Source organism: Primulina huaijiensis, chromosome 2 (genome assembly GCF_012295235.1).
Source record: "Primulina huaijiensis isolate GDHJ02 chromosome 2, ASM1229523v2, whole genome shotgun sequence".
Classification (NCBI taxonomy): domain Eukaryota; kingdom Viridiplantae; phylum Streptophyta; class Magnoliopsida; order Lamiales; family Gesneriaceae; genus Primulina; species Primulina huaijiensis.
The window spans coordinates 736,438-753,127 of NC_133307.1; the positions used below are offsets into that span (position 1 = coordinate 736,438).

At 34.2% G+C, this 16,690-nt stretch overlaps 2 protein-coding genes across 2 annotated transcripts; both read left to right on the forward strand.

Moving 5' to 3' along the window:
- The first annotated feature begins 808 nt into the window (after positions 1–808).
- On the forward strand, positions 809–2,197 carry LOC140958712 (acireductone dioxygenase 1-like). Its single transcript, XM_073416273.1, has 3 exons — positions 809–962; positions 1,556–1,795; positions 1,926–2,197. Exons 1-3 carry the CDS (start codon positions 852–854, stop codon positions 2,043–2,045), a joined length of 471 nt encoding a protein of 156 aa, XP_073272374.1. The 5' UTR covers positions 809–851; the 3' UTR covers positions 2,046–2,197.
- Positions 2,198–4,400: 2,203 nt separating this feature from the next.
- On the forward strand, positions 4,401–11,278 carry LOC140962896 (acireductone dioxygenase 2-like). The gene is made up of 7 exons (XM_073421975.1): positions 4,401–4,606; positions 9,524–9,635; positions 9,957–10,051; positions 10,375–10,489; positions 10,577–10,701; positions 10,814–10,884; positions 10,994–11,278. Exons 1-7 carry the CDS (start codon positions 4,589–4,591, stop codon positions 11,058–11,060), a joined length of 603 nt encoding a protein of 200 aa, XP_073278076.1. The 5' UTR covers positions 4,401–4,588; the 3' UTR covers positions 11,061–11,278.
- Positions 11,279–16,690: the final 5,412 nt, after the last annotated feature.

A 16,690-nucleotide genomic window follows, 5' to 3' on the forward strand; every position in this document is an offset into this window, starting at 1 on the left:
ACGTTCTTTGTTAGGGTCAATCGTATGACACCTAAAACCTGTCGGTCAAGGAGCTCCCAATCATCATCCTCCATCTTTTCCGGTTTCTTTCCTGATAGAGGTTGATGCAGCTTCTTACTGTACAGATAATCTCTTATCTGTAACCGCCAGAACGAAAAATCTGTTCCATCGAACTTGTTGATTCCCGGTCCCGATCCATCATCTCCGGCCATCACTTCTCTAGCCTTAGCAAAAAATCTAAAAAATCTTTTCTGATGTGGAAGATCAGACAAAGCTGCAACCACAGAGCATACTCAGAATTCTTAAGAATTTCCACAACAAGGCTCTGATACCAGTTGTTGGGTAATTACACCCCCGAAGCGATGCCAACCACGATGATAATAGTACCCAAAAATTGCGGAATAAAATAACCAACAAGAACACAAAGATTTACGTGGTTCACCCAATATTGGCTACGTCCACGGAGCACTGCAACTTTTATAACAGGAGAAATATTACAACAAGTGTATACACCAATACACTCAATATTTCTCACACTCCCAACCCGAGTATACCGAGAAAATAATTTCTCTAACTCACACAAAGAGAATTCCCGCACTCAAGAAAAAAATACACTTTTTTTTTCTATGCACTCTCTTTTTATCAAAGCTAAAAAGCTTTTGATTTTGGAATACAATAACTGAAGGAATTGAGCTCTATTTATAACTAATTCCCTCCAGTAATTTCACAATGTTTTCGATGTGGGATGAGAGTTTTTTATTATTTTAATACGTGGGCTCCACCTTATTAAATAATCAAACCTAACAGATCAAAGGCTCCCACACCAGAAGAACCCGCCCGAATACGTCTCAATGGGTCACTTGGCGGGTCTTGGAGTTCTCTACTGGAAACTGGACCCGAATAAATACGAGAATGACCCGGCATTAGACAGGATCAGACAAGAGAGAGGATACAGTTTCATGGTATAATTAAAATTTTCAGCACCCCTCGGGTTTTTCGCAATTTTGATTATTTTTTTAACATGACGTTCACGTATGCATTGTTATATCAGTATTATCCATGAGTTTTGATGAGAAGACTAAATTGCCAAAATTTGAAAGAAGCGAGACTAAAACATTGTTTCGAAACATAGATGACCAAAATTACAAAAAGATAAATACAGAAGACGAAAATTAGAGTTTCCCCTGATTTTTAATTTTAAGTTGTGTGCCACACAACGGATTATGTGTTTTGTCAAATAAGGTCATAATTAAAAAAATGAGTAGGTCTCTTGTGAGACGATATCACGAATCTTTATCTGTGAGATGGGTCAACACTACCGATATTCATAATAAAAAGTAATATTCTTAGCATAAAAAGTAATATTTTTTCTTGGATGACACAAATAATAGATCCGTCTTACAAAATACGACCCGTGACACCGTCTCACACAAATTTTTGCCTTAAAAAATATAAATTTGATAGGCATTAGATTTCTAACTAACCTGATGTTTATGTTTTAATATAGTTGAGCGATTTTCGCAATTTACCCCTCAATTTTTAATCTCTTATTTAGGACTTGCTGGACTTGTGCCCTGACAAGGTAGAAAACTATGACCACAAGCTGAAGAATTTTTTCACGGAGCACATACATGCGGACGAGGAAATACGATACTGTCTCGAAGGGAGTGGGTACTTCGATGTCCGGGACAAGTTGGATAAATGGATCCGGGTACGGATCAAACCCGGTGACCTCATCGTGTTGCCTGCAGGAATTTACCATCGATTTACCCTCGACATCGACAACTATATCAAGGTTCGTATGCCTTTACGAATAATTTTTGTAAAACAAGAACGGATATATAGACGTTCTATCAGATTATTCTAGACATATGTAAAACAATGTTATTATGTTGCGAATGTGTATATCATTTAATTTTTTGCAGTTGATGAGGTTGTTCGTCGGAGAACCAGTGTGGACACCGTTCAACCGCCCGCAAGAGGATCATCCGGCGAGGAAGAAGTATGTCACCAACATTATACAAAAACATTGTTGCACCACTTGAAGCATATATAAAAATATAATTATTTTCTGTTAAAAAAAAAAAATTATATGATCACTATATGTTGTGGCATGAGATTAGAATTTTCTATAAAATTTGTATAATACTCGATTTGTGAGATAACTTCAATGAATCTTCGGTTTGTTGAGTATGTTTCCCCTCTCTTTTACGCATCGAGATTCTTATTTTAAATAATTAAGTTGATTATTGAGTAGGTATATTGTGAAACGGTCTCACGAATATTTATTTGTGAGACGGGTCAACTTTATCGATATTCACAATAAAAAGTAATACTCTTAGCATAAAAAGTAATATTTTTTCATGGATGACCCAAATAAGATATCCGTCTCACAAAATACGACCCGTGAGACCGTCTCACATAAGTTTTTCCCTTGATTATTATAGTTTTGTGATGAAATTGAATATGTAGAAAATATAGAATAACTTAAACGATGGGGGAAAAAACATTATTTAATTTTCAAATAATACTGGAAAATCGATATGGGATTCATATTAAAATAAATTATTCAGCTCTACCAGTTTCTAATTAGCCGAAAACAACTGAAAATTTTAATTTCTTCCAATGTACTTTTTATTAAGGAATTAGTTCATAGGGTAGAGCTTCTTAACCGAACTGTGTTGAATGGATTTAAAAGCAGAATTCTTGATTCATAATGTTTCATCAAATCCTGTCAACAAATTTTATAATATTATTAATATTATGGTAAAAACTTGTGTGAGACGATCTCACGGGTCGTATTTTGTGAGACAGATCTCTTATTTGGGTCATCAATGAAAAAATATTACTTTTTATGCTAAAAGTATTACTTTTTATTGTGAATATCAATAGGGTTGACTCATCTCACAGATAAAAATTTGTGAGACTGTCTCTCTACTCTAATATTATTATCATTATTATTCATACATAGCATCAATCGAGACACACACTAGTATTTTAGGACACCTGTACTTCTGTGTGTAAAATAGTTAATAAAACATAAATTCATTCATATACTTTAAATCATATTTTATTTTTTATAATCTAAATCTAATTAAAGAAAATTATCACCTAAAAATCATAAATTATAAAGAAAAAATGATTATTTTAAATAATTTCAAAGAAAATTATTAGACTTTATTCTTTCAAAATAGAAGTGAAAATTTAAAAGTAACAAAATTGTTTTGGGCAAAATAAAAAATATTTCACTAGACACCAAAGCCACATCTCTCGTGGGCAGTACTGTTGAATGACAGCACGCACCAGTTGTTTGTACACATTCTGCCCGAATTTCAGCAACCAAGTGTGCTTCTTCGGTTAGAGGTAAGTTTTGTTCAACGGCACGCACCATGTTCACCGTATCCGTTTCAAGACACCATGGTTGCTTCTTGAAGGCAGAACTCCTTCCAACAACCATGCCCCTTTGACTTAAACTAGATATTTCATTTTACCCAATGTATGCTAGTTTTATTGTCATTCACCCCCCACCAAAATCTTGCTATTAAAGATTTTATCGATCTACATAGTACTTTAAGAATGTTCATGGTATAAGTAGTAGTAGCTTGTGCAGCTGCTTTGACAAGGATTTCTGTCCCCTTGCCGAAAACAACTGATTCTCCTAACCCCTTCATTTTCCTCCAAACCCTCTGTTTCACGCCCTCTAAGACCCTCTTCTTGTTGTGTCCCATGAAAAACAGAGAGACCCAAACAACTCTCATATGATTCATTCGGAGGCATACCAACCCACATAAACACCCGTTGTTTCATTAAATTTGTAGTGTTTGACCTAAAAGTTATTGAAGATTTGGCCAAACCAATGGCTTGTTCCGAAGCCATTCATAGCATGTCCCCAATAGTTTCACAATTAGATGGTGACGTCTTTCCAAAAAATATTATATCATCAACAAAAATATACGAGGAGAGGAGCAGCAAGAATACATTTGATCTCATGTGAAGCCTGCTTTAGAATAGCAGACAGCCCTTATTGACACAATGAGAATAAATATATATGGTGAAAGAGGGCAACCCTGCCGGAGCCCCCTCGAAGGCCTTGTGTTCCCTCGGCGGACTCCGTCGATCGTTGTTTGGTGCTCAAATAATCCATAACGCTTTCCAACCAACCATCAGTTGGAAAATCCCAATTTACGAGTTAAAGCAAATCCTGAAGTCCAAGAAACAAAAGGATAAAGGTCATAGTCTCAAGCCCATAAGATATATGGCAACAAAATGATAAAGGTCATAGTCTCAAGCCCAGTTGGAAATTTAGACCGCAGAAAAATCAATCAAATTAAACATAAATTTTCATTTCCACTAATTCACATTACGTAATTGAATTTTTAATCGTTTTAGTCAATGACCAAAACACCCCCACAATTCAATTAACCTGGACATAGATGTTTAACACACACGGATAATTTAGTCCCTTGAACTATGATATCCCCCGGTGTTTCTTCACACAGACACAAAAATCGATTCACGCTTAAAAATAAATAAAACAAAAAAAAAAAAAATCGATTCACGCTAACAGTCGTTTGGTGAAACAAAGGAAATGGGTTCCCTCAGCAAGGTTTTGTGATTCTCCAGATTTTCGCTCTTTGATTTTCGGGATTTGATTTCGTTTTCGTGGTTGGTCGGAAGCTTGATTAATCGCAGTGTTTTTCTATTGGATCTGTTCTGTGTGATTTTTTTTTGTCATTGTCGTTTTTTATGGAATTATTTGTTTGTGAGTTGATTATTTTGCGTAAAGGTTGGATTTTTTTTCCCCGGAGAAAAATATTTTCGCTGGTGTCGTTCATGGATCGGCCATGGCTTGAAATTTTGAGTTGATAACCAGGTGAACATATAATTTTCACGGTGGTTGAGAATTTTTTGCTTACGGTACCTAAGAAAACGAAGAATTTAGGAGGGCGAAATAAAATTTACAGAGGTCATCAGTAAATAATTCTTAAGAACTTTAGAATTTTATAATTTATAACAATTATGAGCATGGTTATGCTTGTAGCCTATGTTACGATTTGTTTGAATAAGCTTGGCCTGGAAAGAACGTATGAATTCTGTTGTCTATTCATATATGGTGTGATGACTTTCTTGAAATATATCGGTTCTGTAGATTGTAATATCTGACTTAGTTCTACTTCTGCAATTGAATTATTAATTTGGCAAGTGGGAGTAGGGAGGATTTTTGTATTCCGATGATTCTTGTGGAGTTCATTGGTTCAAAGAATGCTGAATCAAGGTCTCCAGGCAACACGGAACACATTCATGGACCACTTGGAACGGGCTAAAACTTGTACCTCGGCTCTTAGCATGATTACGAGAAATTTCTTTTGACTAACTTGGCACCTAAGTCATAATAATATCTCCCACAAGACTTTGAAGCATATCCCCTAAGGCACAATTTTCAGTAGAAGCATTTGAAAATTTTGATCCTTACTCTAACCAGGCATGATTGTAAGGAGTGGGATAGTGTTCTGCCGCCGTCACAAGATTTCGGACAACCTCTTTGTCGAAAATGAAATGACATACTTTCCCCTTCACTATAAAATGGAATGAATAAGATTATCGCATAGCTGAGAGTGGTTAGATTCTTAAGTAAGTTTCCCTGCTTGAAAGTTGAAAGGTGGATTCCCTTGACCGGTGCTTCATGAATAATTGGGTTGGTTTGCTGAGAGCATCCTAGGTCCTAAGGTCCTACCTTCATATCTCAAGCATTATATACTGATTGTCAGCCTGTTTAGCTAACCTCAGAGGACTTTAGTCACCCAGCGACAACGTAGCTTCTACTTTAGGGCTAGGTAATTATGTTGTTCTTATGTTATGTCATCATTGATCTCTTCTCTTTCACTATATTCCTCGCCATCTTCGTGGAAATCATATTTATTCCTTGGCTATTAACCGTGTCGTCTGGATTTCAGCCGAGCTGTTTGGTAGTGACCCAAATCTCTGCAGGAGAAGCATTGAAAGGCTACTTGGACGAGAAGGTTGCATGGAAATTGGGGGTTCAGGGGTTGTGGGCAGTCGAATACCCGTAGATGGTTTTGTGTTAGGTTTGAAAATGTTGTCCAGGACTAGGAGTGGTTGTCGCACTAAATGTAAAATTGCAGTTGGTGCTGGAGATTGGAGCATAAATGTACACCTACATTGATTCAGAGAAAGGGAATTGGTGTGAATTCTTTCTAGGCCAACAAGGCTCATTGATGGGTTTATTACAGACAGAACCTTGCCAAATCAAAGAGGTTTAGAATGTTCTGAAGCTATTGTCGGATGCTGCGGTAAATCGAAAAATTGATTGTCCTCGGTTTTGGTGATCTCATTTCTTGTAAGCAAAATGAACAAACCTCTGTGGCATATTCACGTCCTGTTATCTTTACATAAATTTTGGAATGTTGGCATACAGTTCACACTGAATTAAATGGGAGGTTTTGAGTTGTTGCTACCAAGTAGCGGCACAACCTTTGAGACGTGTAGCAACTATAGGCACACATTTGTTATTGGGGTATCCTTTATATTCCAATGATTCTTCTGGTCAAAGGTTCCTTGAAATTTAGGGATTCTTAGTTGTCTCACATCGGTTGGGTAAAATTCATGAAAGTTGTATATATGGACTTGGACAATATTTCCTTTGGAGTTAAGTTAGGTCTAAATCCATATCTTAACATGTATAAGAGCTCAAATTTCATCGTTATATATTGGACTGCCCATAGATGAGCCACCCGTTCTACTTATAGTTGGGTCACTTGTAAACTTCACGCTCCAGATGTTAATTCCTGAGCGTGAGGGATGTGTGTTAGTTGTCCCACACCGGTTGGATAAAATCTATAGGAGTTGCATATATGGAATCGGACAATCCTTCTCCTGGAGCTAGCTTTTGGGGTTGAGTTATGTCCAAATCTCAATTTTAACATGAATATAAAATTAATTACCCAATTCCTAATATTGGCCGGCCAAGCAACCTTTGGACGCTGTGACATGTGCCCCACGACAAAGAAGGTATTTGTGTTGCAAGGGAATTTATGGGTTCTTTGCCGTGACTTTGTATTTACCATCAAAATCAAATTCTTCTGGGTTTGTGGTAGGGATGTTTAACGGGACTGATCAACCCGAAACAGCCCGGAACTGCTCTCACTACAAGAAATTCTGCATACAATAACGCACATATGACAACAGTTTTTGTGAAAAACCGTTGTCGTATGTGTTTTAACAACGGTTTTAGCGAAAACCGTTGCCTTTTGGGGGCCAAAGGCAACGGTTTTAAAACCGTTGTCTTAAACCGTTGTCTTTTTGGGGTCAAAGACAACGGTTTTTAGGGTCAATGACAACGGTTCTATAAAACCGTTGTCTTTGAGCGTTTTTTTAGGGTCAATGACAATGGTTCATATTAGCGTGTTTTTTGGACAATCTACAACGGTTTTAAGAAACCGTTGTCGATTAGCGTGGTTTTTGGACCAACAACAACGGTTTTTAAGAACGTTGCAATATTTAGCGACGGATTTTATAAAACCGTCGCTAAATATAACTACGGTGTAATGGATAGCGACGGTTGTGTATAAACCGTCGCTAAATTTAGCAACGGTTTTACGTAAACCCGTCGTATGTTTAAAACCCGTCGCTAAATAAAAACCGTCGCTACATTTAGCGACGAGTTAGATCCAAACAGTCGCAAAATTTAAAACTGCGACGGGTTTTTTTATAACCGTCGCCAATAGCGACAGTTTAACCAAAACCCGTCGCAAACTGTCTATAAATAACCCCATACTCCGTCCATATCCCTCCACAACACTTAAAATTTTTCTCCTTTACACGAATTTATCACTTCACATAACACTTAAAATTTTTCTCACCACTTCACAACCCTTAAAATTTTTTTCTCGTACACGATTTTACTACTTCACAACACTTAAAATTATTCTCACCATTTCATAAAATTTAAAATTTTTCTCTCTTAAACGATTTTACTACTTCACAACACTTAAAATTTTTCTCTTTTACACGATTTTAGTTTCGATTGTTAGTTTTTTTTAGATTTATTAAATTATTAAAAGTTTTTTTTTATTTTTCGAAACAAATTAGCGACGGAATTCATTGATAACTGTCGCTAATTTAAAATTAGGGACGGATTTTAATAAAACCGTTGCTAATTTTAACCGTCGCAAATTCGACCTACCACAACGGATAAAAACCGTTGTCGTTGAACGGACTTTCAACAACACCCTCAGTTATAACAGTTTTAGAAAGGCTACGATAACGGATAAAATCCGTTGTCGAACACCGTTTTTGGTGTAGTGCCTGTGAAGTTTCTTGGAACCAGATCTGGATTTTTTTCAGAAAAAAGGGGGGAGGGTGTGGTTTGGGCAACGGCTGCCCATATGTAGGCTCTGGAACCGGAACCACGTAACCCTTAGTTGAAGGATGGTTTGTGGTACTGCTTGCTGTCTGTAGTTGACATATTTATTGACAGAGTACTTTGTTTACATTGGCAGTAGGACCTGTGTTGTGTCGATGGTGTCAAGCAATGGTGTTGGTTGTGACACTAATTGACAAAGAGAGGGATCCCGTTGATACTTGTAGAATAGCTGGAAAATAAGAGAAATTAATTGACTTATCTTCGTATGCTTAAAGAATGTTTAAATTAGCAAATAAAGGGGAGAAATTCTTTGATAATTTATATTACGTAAACTACTCAAACACAACCTAGACTAACTAGATATCTAATTAAAGGAGATAACCTCAGAAAAACAAACGTTGGTGTGTTTGGTTAAGCATTTGCCTAAAACGACCTCGTTACTTTAAACTTCCGATCATATTTTAAAATATAAAGATTAATATTTTTTGAAATTATTTAAATTAATCTATCATTCATAATATATATTTTTTCTAATATGTATGTTTTTAATAAAAATTATTCTTTAATGTAGTTTAGATACTAAAAGATAAAAATATGAATTAAAGTTTATGAATTAATATTTTATCAACAATTTGACACAACTTGTGTACTGAAATACTAGATTATAAAGAAGGGTCTAATCTGAATAAGATACTAAGTAATTCTTGTTTTCGAAATTTTTGCACCTAAAAATAATAGGGCTACTAAAATTATAATATAAATTTGGAGAAAATGAACGTATGGTTTTCGGTTTGGCAACTGCTAAATCAGTGCTACATCTCTGAAACGCCTCCAGTAAAAAGAGACCTGGTATATGTAAGCCAAGACAATGCAAAACCATTAAGATTGCAGGAATTCTAAACTGCATATCATCATCAGATTTCATCTGTTGATTTACTTGTTATTCCTGTTGTGGGCACCAAATCGTTGTGTTATTTGTAGTGTCAATGTGAATGAATTTGCCAATGGGGATAATGTTAAACTTTCCAACATTTAATGGGACGCTTGATCTTCCTTTGCATCGTTTTGTTGAATTTGGTGTCCATCACTGAGATACAATCCAAAATGCAATTCATCGCTAACAAATTTGTTTACATGCAGGATGACAGGTCGGAAGTTATTCAGGCATGGTACATGGATGACAGCGATCAAGATCAGAGACTTCCCCATCACCGCAAGCCTAAAGAATTTCTCTCATTTGAAAAGCTTGATGGTACATCTGAGTCTTAGAAGTTGTGTTATGTTTGCTCTAACTCCTTATTTTGTTGGTTATGATCTGAACTTAGAGATACTTGGTGTAAAGCATGTGGTGCTACCTGTCTCCCAAATGGCTCAAGAAACTTACTTTGTTTGATTGATAATGTCCGGGACTAATGCATTTTTTTTGTAAAGAAAAACCTCAATAATGTTCTTTTCGTTCCCCTTAAGATAAGCAAATAATTTCGTTCTTCCCTATCAATGTGGGCCATTGAACGGGTTATTCATAATTCTCAGTTTTGTGCTTCTGATCTGAACTTTGTTGCAATTATTTTAGAGCTTGGAGTGCTCAGTTGGAGGTTAGATGCTGACAACTACGAAACTGATCCAGAGTTGAAAAAAATTCGTGAAGCCCGTGGATATTCCTACATGGTATGGAAATATGTTTAGTAATACGACATTATTGTCATATGCAGGTTTTTACAGATCGCCTTTCTGTCATAACAGTTTATTTCTTCTTAGTAAACATTATGTTGTGTTTGGATAAAACAATATATATTGGGTGAAGGGTTGTCAAGTTCAATAATTATCAATACAAGAGTTTGAATTGAGAGAGAGTGAATTTGAAATTCACCTCAATCAAGAGCATTTGAATAATTTATATATTTAAAATCACGAATTAAATTTTTTTTTTTATTTCAAATTATTCAATTCACATACCCTCTTGATATATTTGAAGTTAATATCTTCTTCAGGACTTTTGCGAGGTTTGCCCAGAAAAACTTCACAATTATGAGGAGAAGATCAAGAACTTCTATGAAGAACATCTTCACACAGATGAAGAGATCCGCTACTGTGTTGCAGGGAGCGGTAGTTTCACGTGACTAACTTGACTTGATGATTCTTCTGTTCTTATCAAAGATCTTTGAAGTTAAACGGTTTTATGTTTTTGTGAAGGTTATTTTGATGTTCGTGATCGTGATGAAGCTTGGATCCGCATTTGGGTGAAGAAAGGGGCGATGATTGTCCTACCAGCTGGTATTTATCATCGTTTCACCCTTGACTCGGACAACTATATCAAGGTAGGCACCACCATTAAAATTATCAGTAAATACGGGCTTTTGTGTTAAATCTTCCACCTTTTGTTCTTGTTATTCAAGATTGCGTCTTTTGACCGTAAATTGTCACATACAGGCAATGCGGCTCTTTGTTGGTGATCCCATTTGGACCCCATTTAATCGTCCTCATGATCATCTACCTGCAAGGTATCTCAATACTAAAACTCATCTGCTTCCTGCAAATACCCCAACTCCTACGTCGGCCATTAAAAATTCTTACATTTGAGATCTAACACCACAATTTTGTCTCCTGCAGGAAACAATACGTTGAATCTTTCGTGCAGAAGAAAAATGCTGGACAAACAGTTGATGCTGCAGCTTAAAGTACATCATTCTAGATGATGATAGAATTCGGCCTGACTGTCGCCACCACCGGTATGGACTTATGGTTTTCCTGTAATATAATCCTCTGACTAATAACGAACCTGAGATCTTGCAATAGACTGTTTGATCAAGGTTTGCTTGTGTATTTTCGAGTCTGTTTACGTTAAATGTGGCGAACGTGCTGGTTAATATATGTTATATTGACATTTCTGCATGTGTTTGTTTGGATTCAAGACGGATTCCCATCCATATATGAGGTATCCTTTTCTGTGAAATTATCTTCTTCCCAACCACAACCTAAACCGTAATCCCACAGCGTGCAAATATGCGATTGTTGGGAATTTTTTCGAAGGGATTATATCCACCGTACAACTACTGCTTATCACTTTTTAAACACTAAAAAAATTATATAAACATAGAACGTATGCGTACGCACACTAATGTATGTAAATAATGAGATATAATCTCCATCCACCCCATCGCTGAGGTATCATTTTTCTGTTAAATATAGAAAGAACAACTCGCCAAATTCGCTTCCACGATTGGGCCACGTACCTTACTTGAAAAAGTCCCTCCCCTATAAAGAATTTCACAAAATTATGTCATTTTCATAATCATTTAGTCCTCTTTTATTTTCTCTATAAAATATATAGCAAATATATTTATATTTATTCGAAAGAATTAAGATTTTATCAATACTTTTTTCTTCAAAGGGAGTGGATCCTCTTTCTTCCCCGTTACATTTTTCAAATCAAACTGATAAATAATATGTCATTCTATTACATAGTCGTGAAGATATTTCTTATAATATTTTGCCTAAATCTGCGAGACAAATTCACTTTCTCAAATTATTTGACTGATCAAATAAATCATATTGAAAAATAGACCATAATCATAATTTAAAAATTTTTGAAAATTATTTTTTATTCTATTTATTCACTAACGACTAGACTTCAATTTTGTTGTTTTGTTTTTTGGAATCAATTAATTCGTTTTTTTTCTTAAGCCTGAAATGAAGGATTCTTATGAAATAGAAGAGATGTTTCATTCGAAATTAGGAGTTTCGAGTGATAAAATGAATCAATAGAAAAGATGGTTGAAAAGCTGTAATCACTACGATTTATCTCAAATGAGATGGTCTAGATGATTTTATTTTTTTCCCACTGAAGTACTAATGTGAAAATAAAAAATACAAGTAATTTATTTTTTTTGCAAACATAATATCGAATAACTCTTCTGCAGGATAAATTGGATTTAACACTCACACATAATATAAAAAGCATTCTTCAATCGCTGTGTAAACCTAGAGTAAAAATTCGATTGCTAACCCTAAATTTTCGAAGGTCAAAAATTAATCAACATTTAGAACAAATACATTTCAAAAAATAAAAAATAAAAAAAGAACACAATACGAATTTCATTTCAAATGTGAATCAAAATCCATTGTTAAATTTAAATATGGGTGTGAGACATACAAAATTAGAAGGAATGGTTTGATCTCAGCACTAGTTAGCATGTAAATTACAGTAGATTGTTTGTTTTTAATTTTTTTTTAACTTTTAATTATTTTTTAATATAAACTTAATTCAAAAGTTCTAATATAAATATTACTATTAATTAAATTCCTTTATTATTAAAAATACATTATTATTATAATAAAAATACCCTTCATTTTATATTATATTTTGACAAAAACCCATTCCCCCGAATAAAACCCCAAAAAGACTGAAAACCAAACTAAATGAACCCCAAAATTTTGACTTCCGGCATTTTACAACTCCGTCTCTTTCTCCTTTGTATCTTTCGTTTTCTGCGTAACTCTTTGTTATATCAGTCCGTTCCAATGTATTTTATTGTAGTTTTAATTTCAAAATAACATAATTTCTGCATAAAATATAAAATTATATATTCTCCGAACTATCAATTCTAAAAGGAATATTTTTATAATTTTATATACAAAAATTATTTTCTTCGAAATAAATTTATCAATATAAGAAAATCTTACACTTAAGAAATTATATTAACAATTAATTAGAAATTAATTTAATTGATAAAACAATCAATTCAAATAAGTTTATAAAAGGAGATTAATTAAATTAGTAAATACAACAAAATATTTAATATAAAAAAATATAAGTCAACTAAGAATTATTCGATGAATCCTTTTTTTATTAATATTATCTTTATGAATAATGTTAGGATTAATAATTGTTCATGTTGATTAGAGCCATCGAAACATGATTATTGAGGTACTGAACTATTTAGAAGATTTGAGTTGAACCGTTACCACCAGTTATAACTTTTGATAAAACGACAAACATTTGGTCTTACAATTTGTATCATAGCCAATGTTACACGTTCAATTCTCATTGATTGCAAGGAATATAACTATTGAGAGGATTGTTGTAGTGCAATAATTGCTCTCGTTGGAAGAGCAATTGAAACGTGACGTTTGAGCTGTTGTACAGTTTTAGAAAATTTGAGTTGCACAGATACTGTCGCTTATAATTTTTGGTAAAACGGAAAACACTCGGTCCTATAATTGATATAAGAATCAAGGTCACGAGTTTGATTATCATTGATTGCAATGAGTGTAATTATTGGAAGAGACATTGTTTGGTACAATAATTCTCCATGCTAAGTAAAACAATCGAAACATGATACTTGAACGGTTATACGGTTTAAAAAAATTTGAGTTGCTCAGTTACCGTCAACTATAACCTTATATTTCATTATAAGGTTTGAATTTTGAACACAAGTTTGATTCTCATAGATTGCAAGAAGATACTAGTTTTTCTTGGTTAATTTTTTGTATGTCTAATTTTATGTCTATCACTCTAAGCATTTCACAATATTTTGGCCAACTCATGTTTATTTTCCATGTCATGACAGCAACCACCCCAGCTGGTTTTCATGCCGATCTTTTCAAAGCTGGTTGTTATATATAGATTTTGAGGGCTAGTAGTCTGTATATGACTTGTTAACATTTTGTTATCTTGTTTGAGTCCGATGGACGTTGCTTTGGAATACAACGACAAAGCCCGATCCACTAATTTTCTGCGTTGGTGTTTTGATCCCTTGTTAACATTTTAGACGGTAGATTTTGTCGCAATACCTATGACAGCAATCTCAATTTCTTTTCTCTTTGATTTCATGATTTGACAGAAGGAGATACGTGTCTTTTGTAAGCTATGTCTGAGATATATTTTTCATCATAAATTAATAATTAATGTCTATTTCAAAAGACCACCCGTCTCTTGTTTATTGGTCTGATATCTTTATTCCAAATACTTTATCCCTAAACGTGACCTTTGAAATCTTTCTATTGGTTTTCATTTGTCTTTTTTCCATTGGAAGTAATGACACTCAGCCCAAATACACCTCAAATTGCTTCATCAACTGGTCCACTTGTCTAGGTACGTTCACCAATTCCCACTTGTCCGAATATACTTAACAATTCCCACTTGTCCGAATATCTAACAAATCTGAACAAGGCAGTACAAGAAGCAAATGTTTATCGTACACTGATAATTCACCTTTTGACATTTGGTCTTGCCACCACCGTTCATGGTCGTCGTATAAACGGAAAATTGGCCTTCAGTCTCCAGTCGTCGTTTTTTTTTTTGTGTTCAGTTCTTGGATACTTTTTTAGTACCACATTTCCACATGAAGTGTACCACATTTCCATAGAAGTGTACCACAATTTGTATGACATAGTACCACAATTTTGTGGGTAGGGAATGAACCCAAAGAAATGTTTTGATTGGAGATTTTTCACCAACTTGTACCAACATAACAAACATTTCGAAAAATAACAAAAAAACAAACAAGATTATGGAATATCAACCATAAAATAAATTTTTAAAATGAATTATACACACACATAGGAACAGAATATTATTTTCAATTTTTTCCATAACATAGTTCCAATTTATTTTAATAGATGAAGATATAATCGTCAAAGGGTTTTTTTTAAAAAAATGTAATTAAACATATAAGCTTTTTTAATCATATTTTCTTTTTCTGAAACATTTATCAATTTACAGTGCTTTTTGGTAGTTTATTAAATTAACGTGGAAAATAATTACTAACTAAATTTTTTTTCCCCACCGTTGCCCTGCCTTTTACATGAGCGGGACAAAAATAATTCAAAACTTTAAATGCCCCGCCTGTGCTAGCGGCGGGCCTAAGGTTTTTTTTAAGAAAAAATGGCTGCTCTACCTGCTGCAGGAGTGAGACAAAAATAATTCAAAACTTTAAATGCCTTGCCTGTGCTAGCGGCAGGGCAAATTTTTATTTTTTTTTAAAAAAAAAATGGTTGCCCAGTCATTGAAAGAGGGGGCAATGGCGGGGAGCAAAGACAATTTTTGTTGGAACCGCCTCTGGAGGGTTATGTTATTTCGAACTTCTATTGGAAATGTTAATTTTAAAAAGTTATATTGAGCTATTATAGTTCAGTTCGTGAAATATTGAATACCAAAAAATTAAATCGAGTTTGATTTTCAAATTAAGCGAAATACATTCAAAATAATTATGTGTTGGAATATTTGAGTTTGAACTTACATTCGTGAGTGTCTGGTTGTCTTTAGAATATTTAAGGATTGTGTCGATGTAATGGAAACAAAATTAACAGCATGTAGAGCTGTTAAATATTTTGAAAGGTTTTAAAAAGATATGCAAGTGGAATGAGTAAAAATGTTTTTGGTTGAAGTAGTTAATCAAACACTTGATATGAAATATTTTAAGAATTTGAAAGACACATAAAATGCTTAAACAATACCTACTAAAAACTGTATTAATAATAAAATGTAATAAATAAATAGACACAAATTTGTTTATGGATGTTCGAAGATTAAAAAATCTAAACCATCTATTCTCCCACCTAAGAATGATTAACTAGAAGACTTTGATTAGTACAACTCTTTGTGCAAACTCATTTTAACTTAGGACTTATTCATTGTCTAATTGAAACTCGTAGCATACTCACGATTTTAGGCTGCAACATCACAATCCGCATAATATTTAACATCTCTCATGCCAAGACTACAAACACGATCTTTAATGTTTTTGTGTGAAGACTGTGTGTGAGGATTTTTACAGTGTATGTTATATCAAATCTTTCCTCACACTTGGGTTTGCTCTCATTCTAACTAATTTCTTCATGTAGGCTACTCATGCTTTGAATCCCCTTCCAAAATTTATATTTGATTTTTTACTGTATTGTATTTATGACCTCTAAGAATTATATAAACGTTAAATATAAGAATATGATCGTTTGGAAAGACTGTGTACGGATTCTGACATTGCAATGGCCAAATTCGAATTTCTGGCCATTTTCTGAAATTGAGTTGATTTGACCAATTGAGCCGATCTTATTTGAGCTGAGCTGAGTTGATCAATCTGGAAGAGTAGATCTGATTAGCTTGAACTGTTGGTTTGATCTGAGATGTTCCAAGTGAGTGTTTTCTTCTTTTGATTATAACTATTGATTCATCGATTTCTGGGCAAAAAGATCAGCATGAAAGTTGCAGTCATTTTTCTTACTTTCCATGGAATCAATAATCACTCAATTCCAAGTTTGTATGAAAGAGATATGCTTGACAGATCAAACTGTCTGCAATTTGGAACT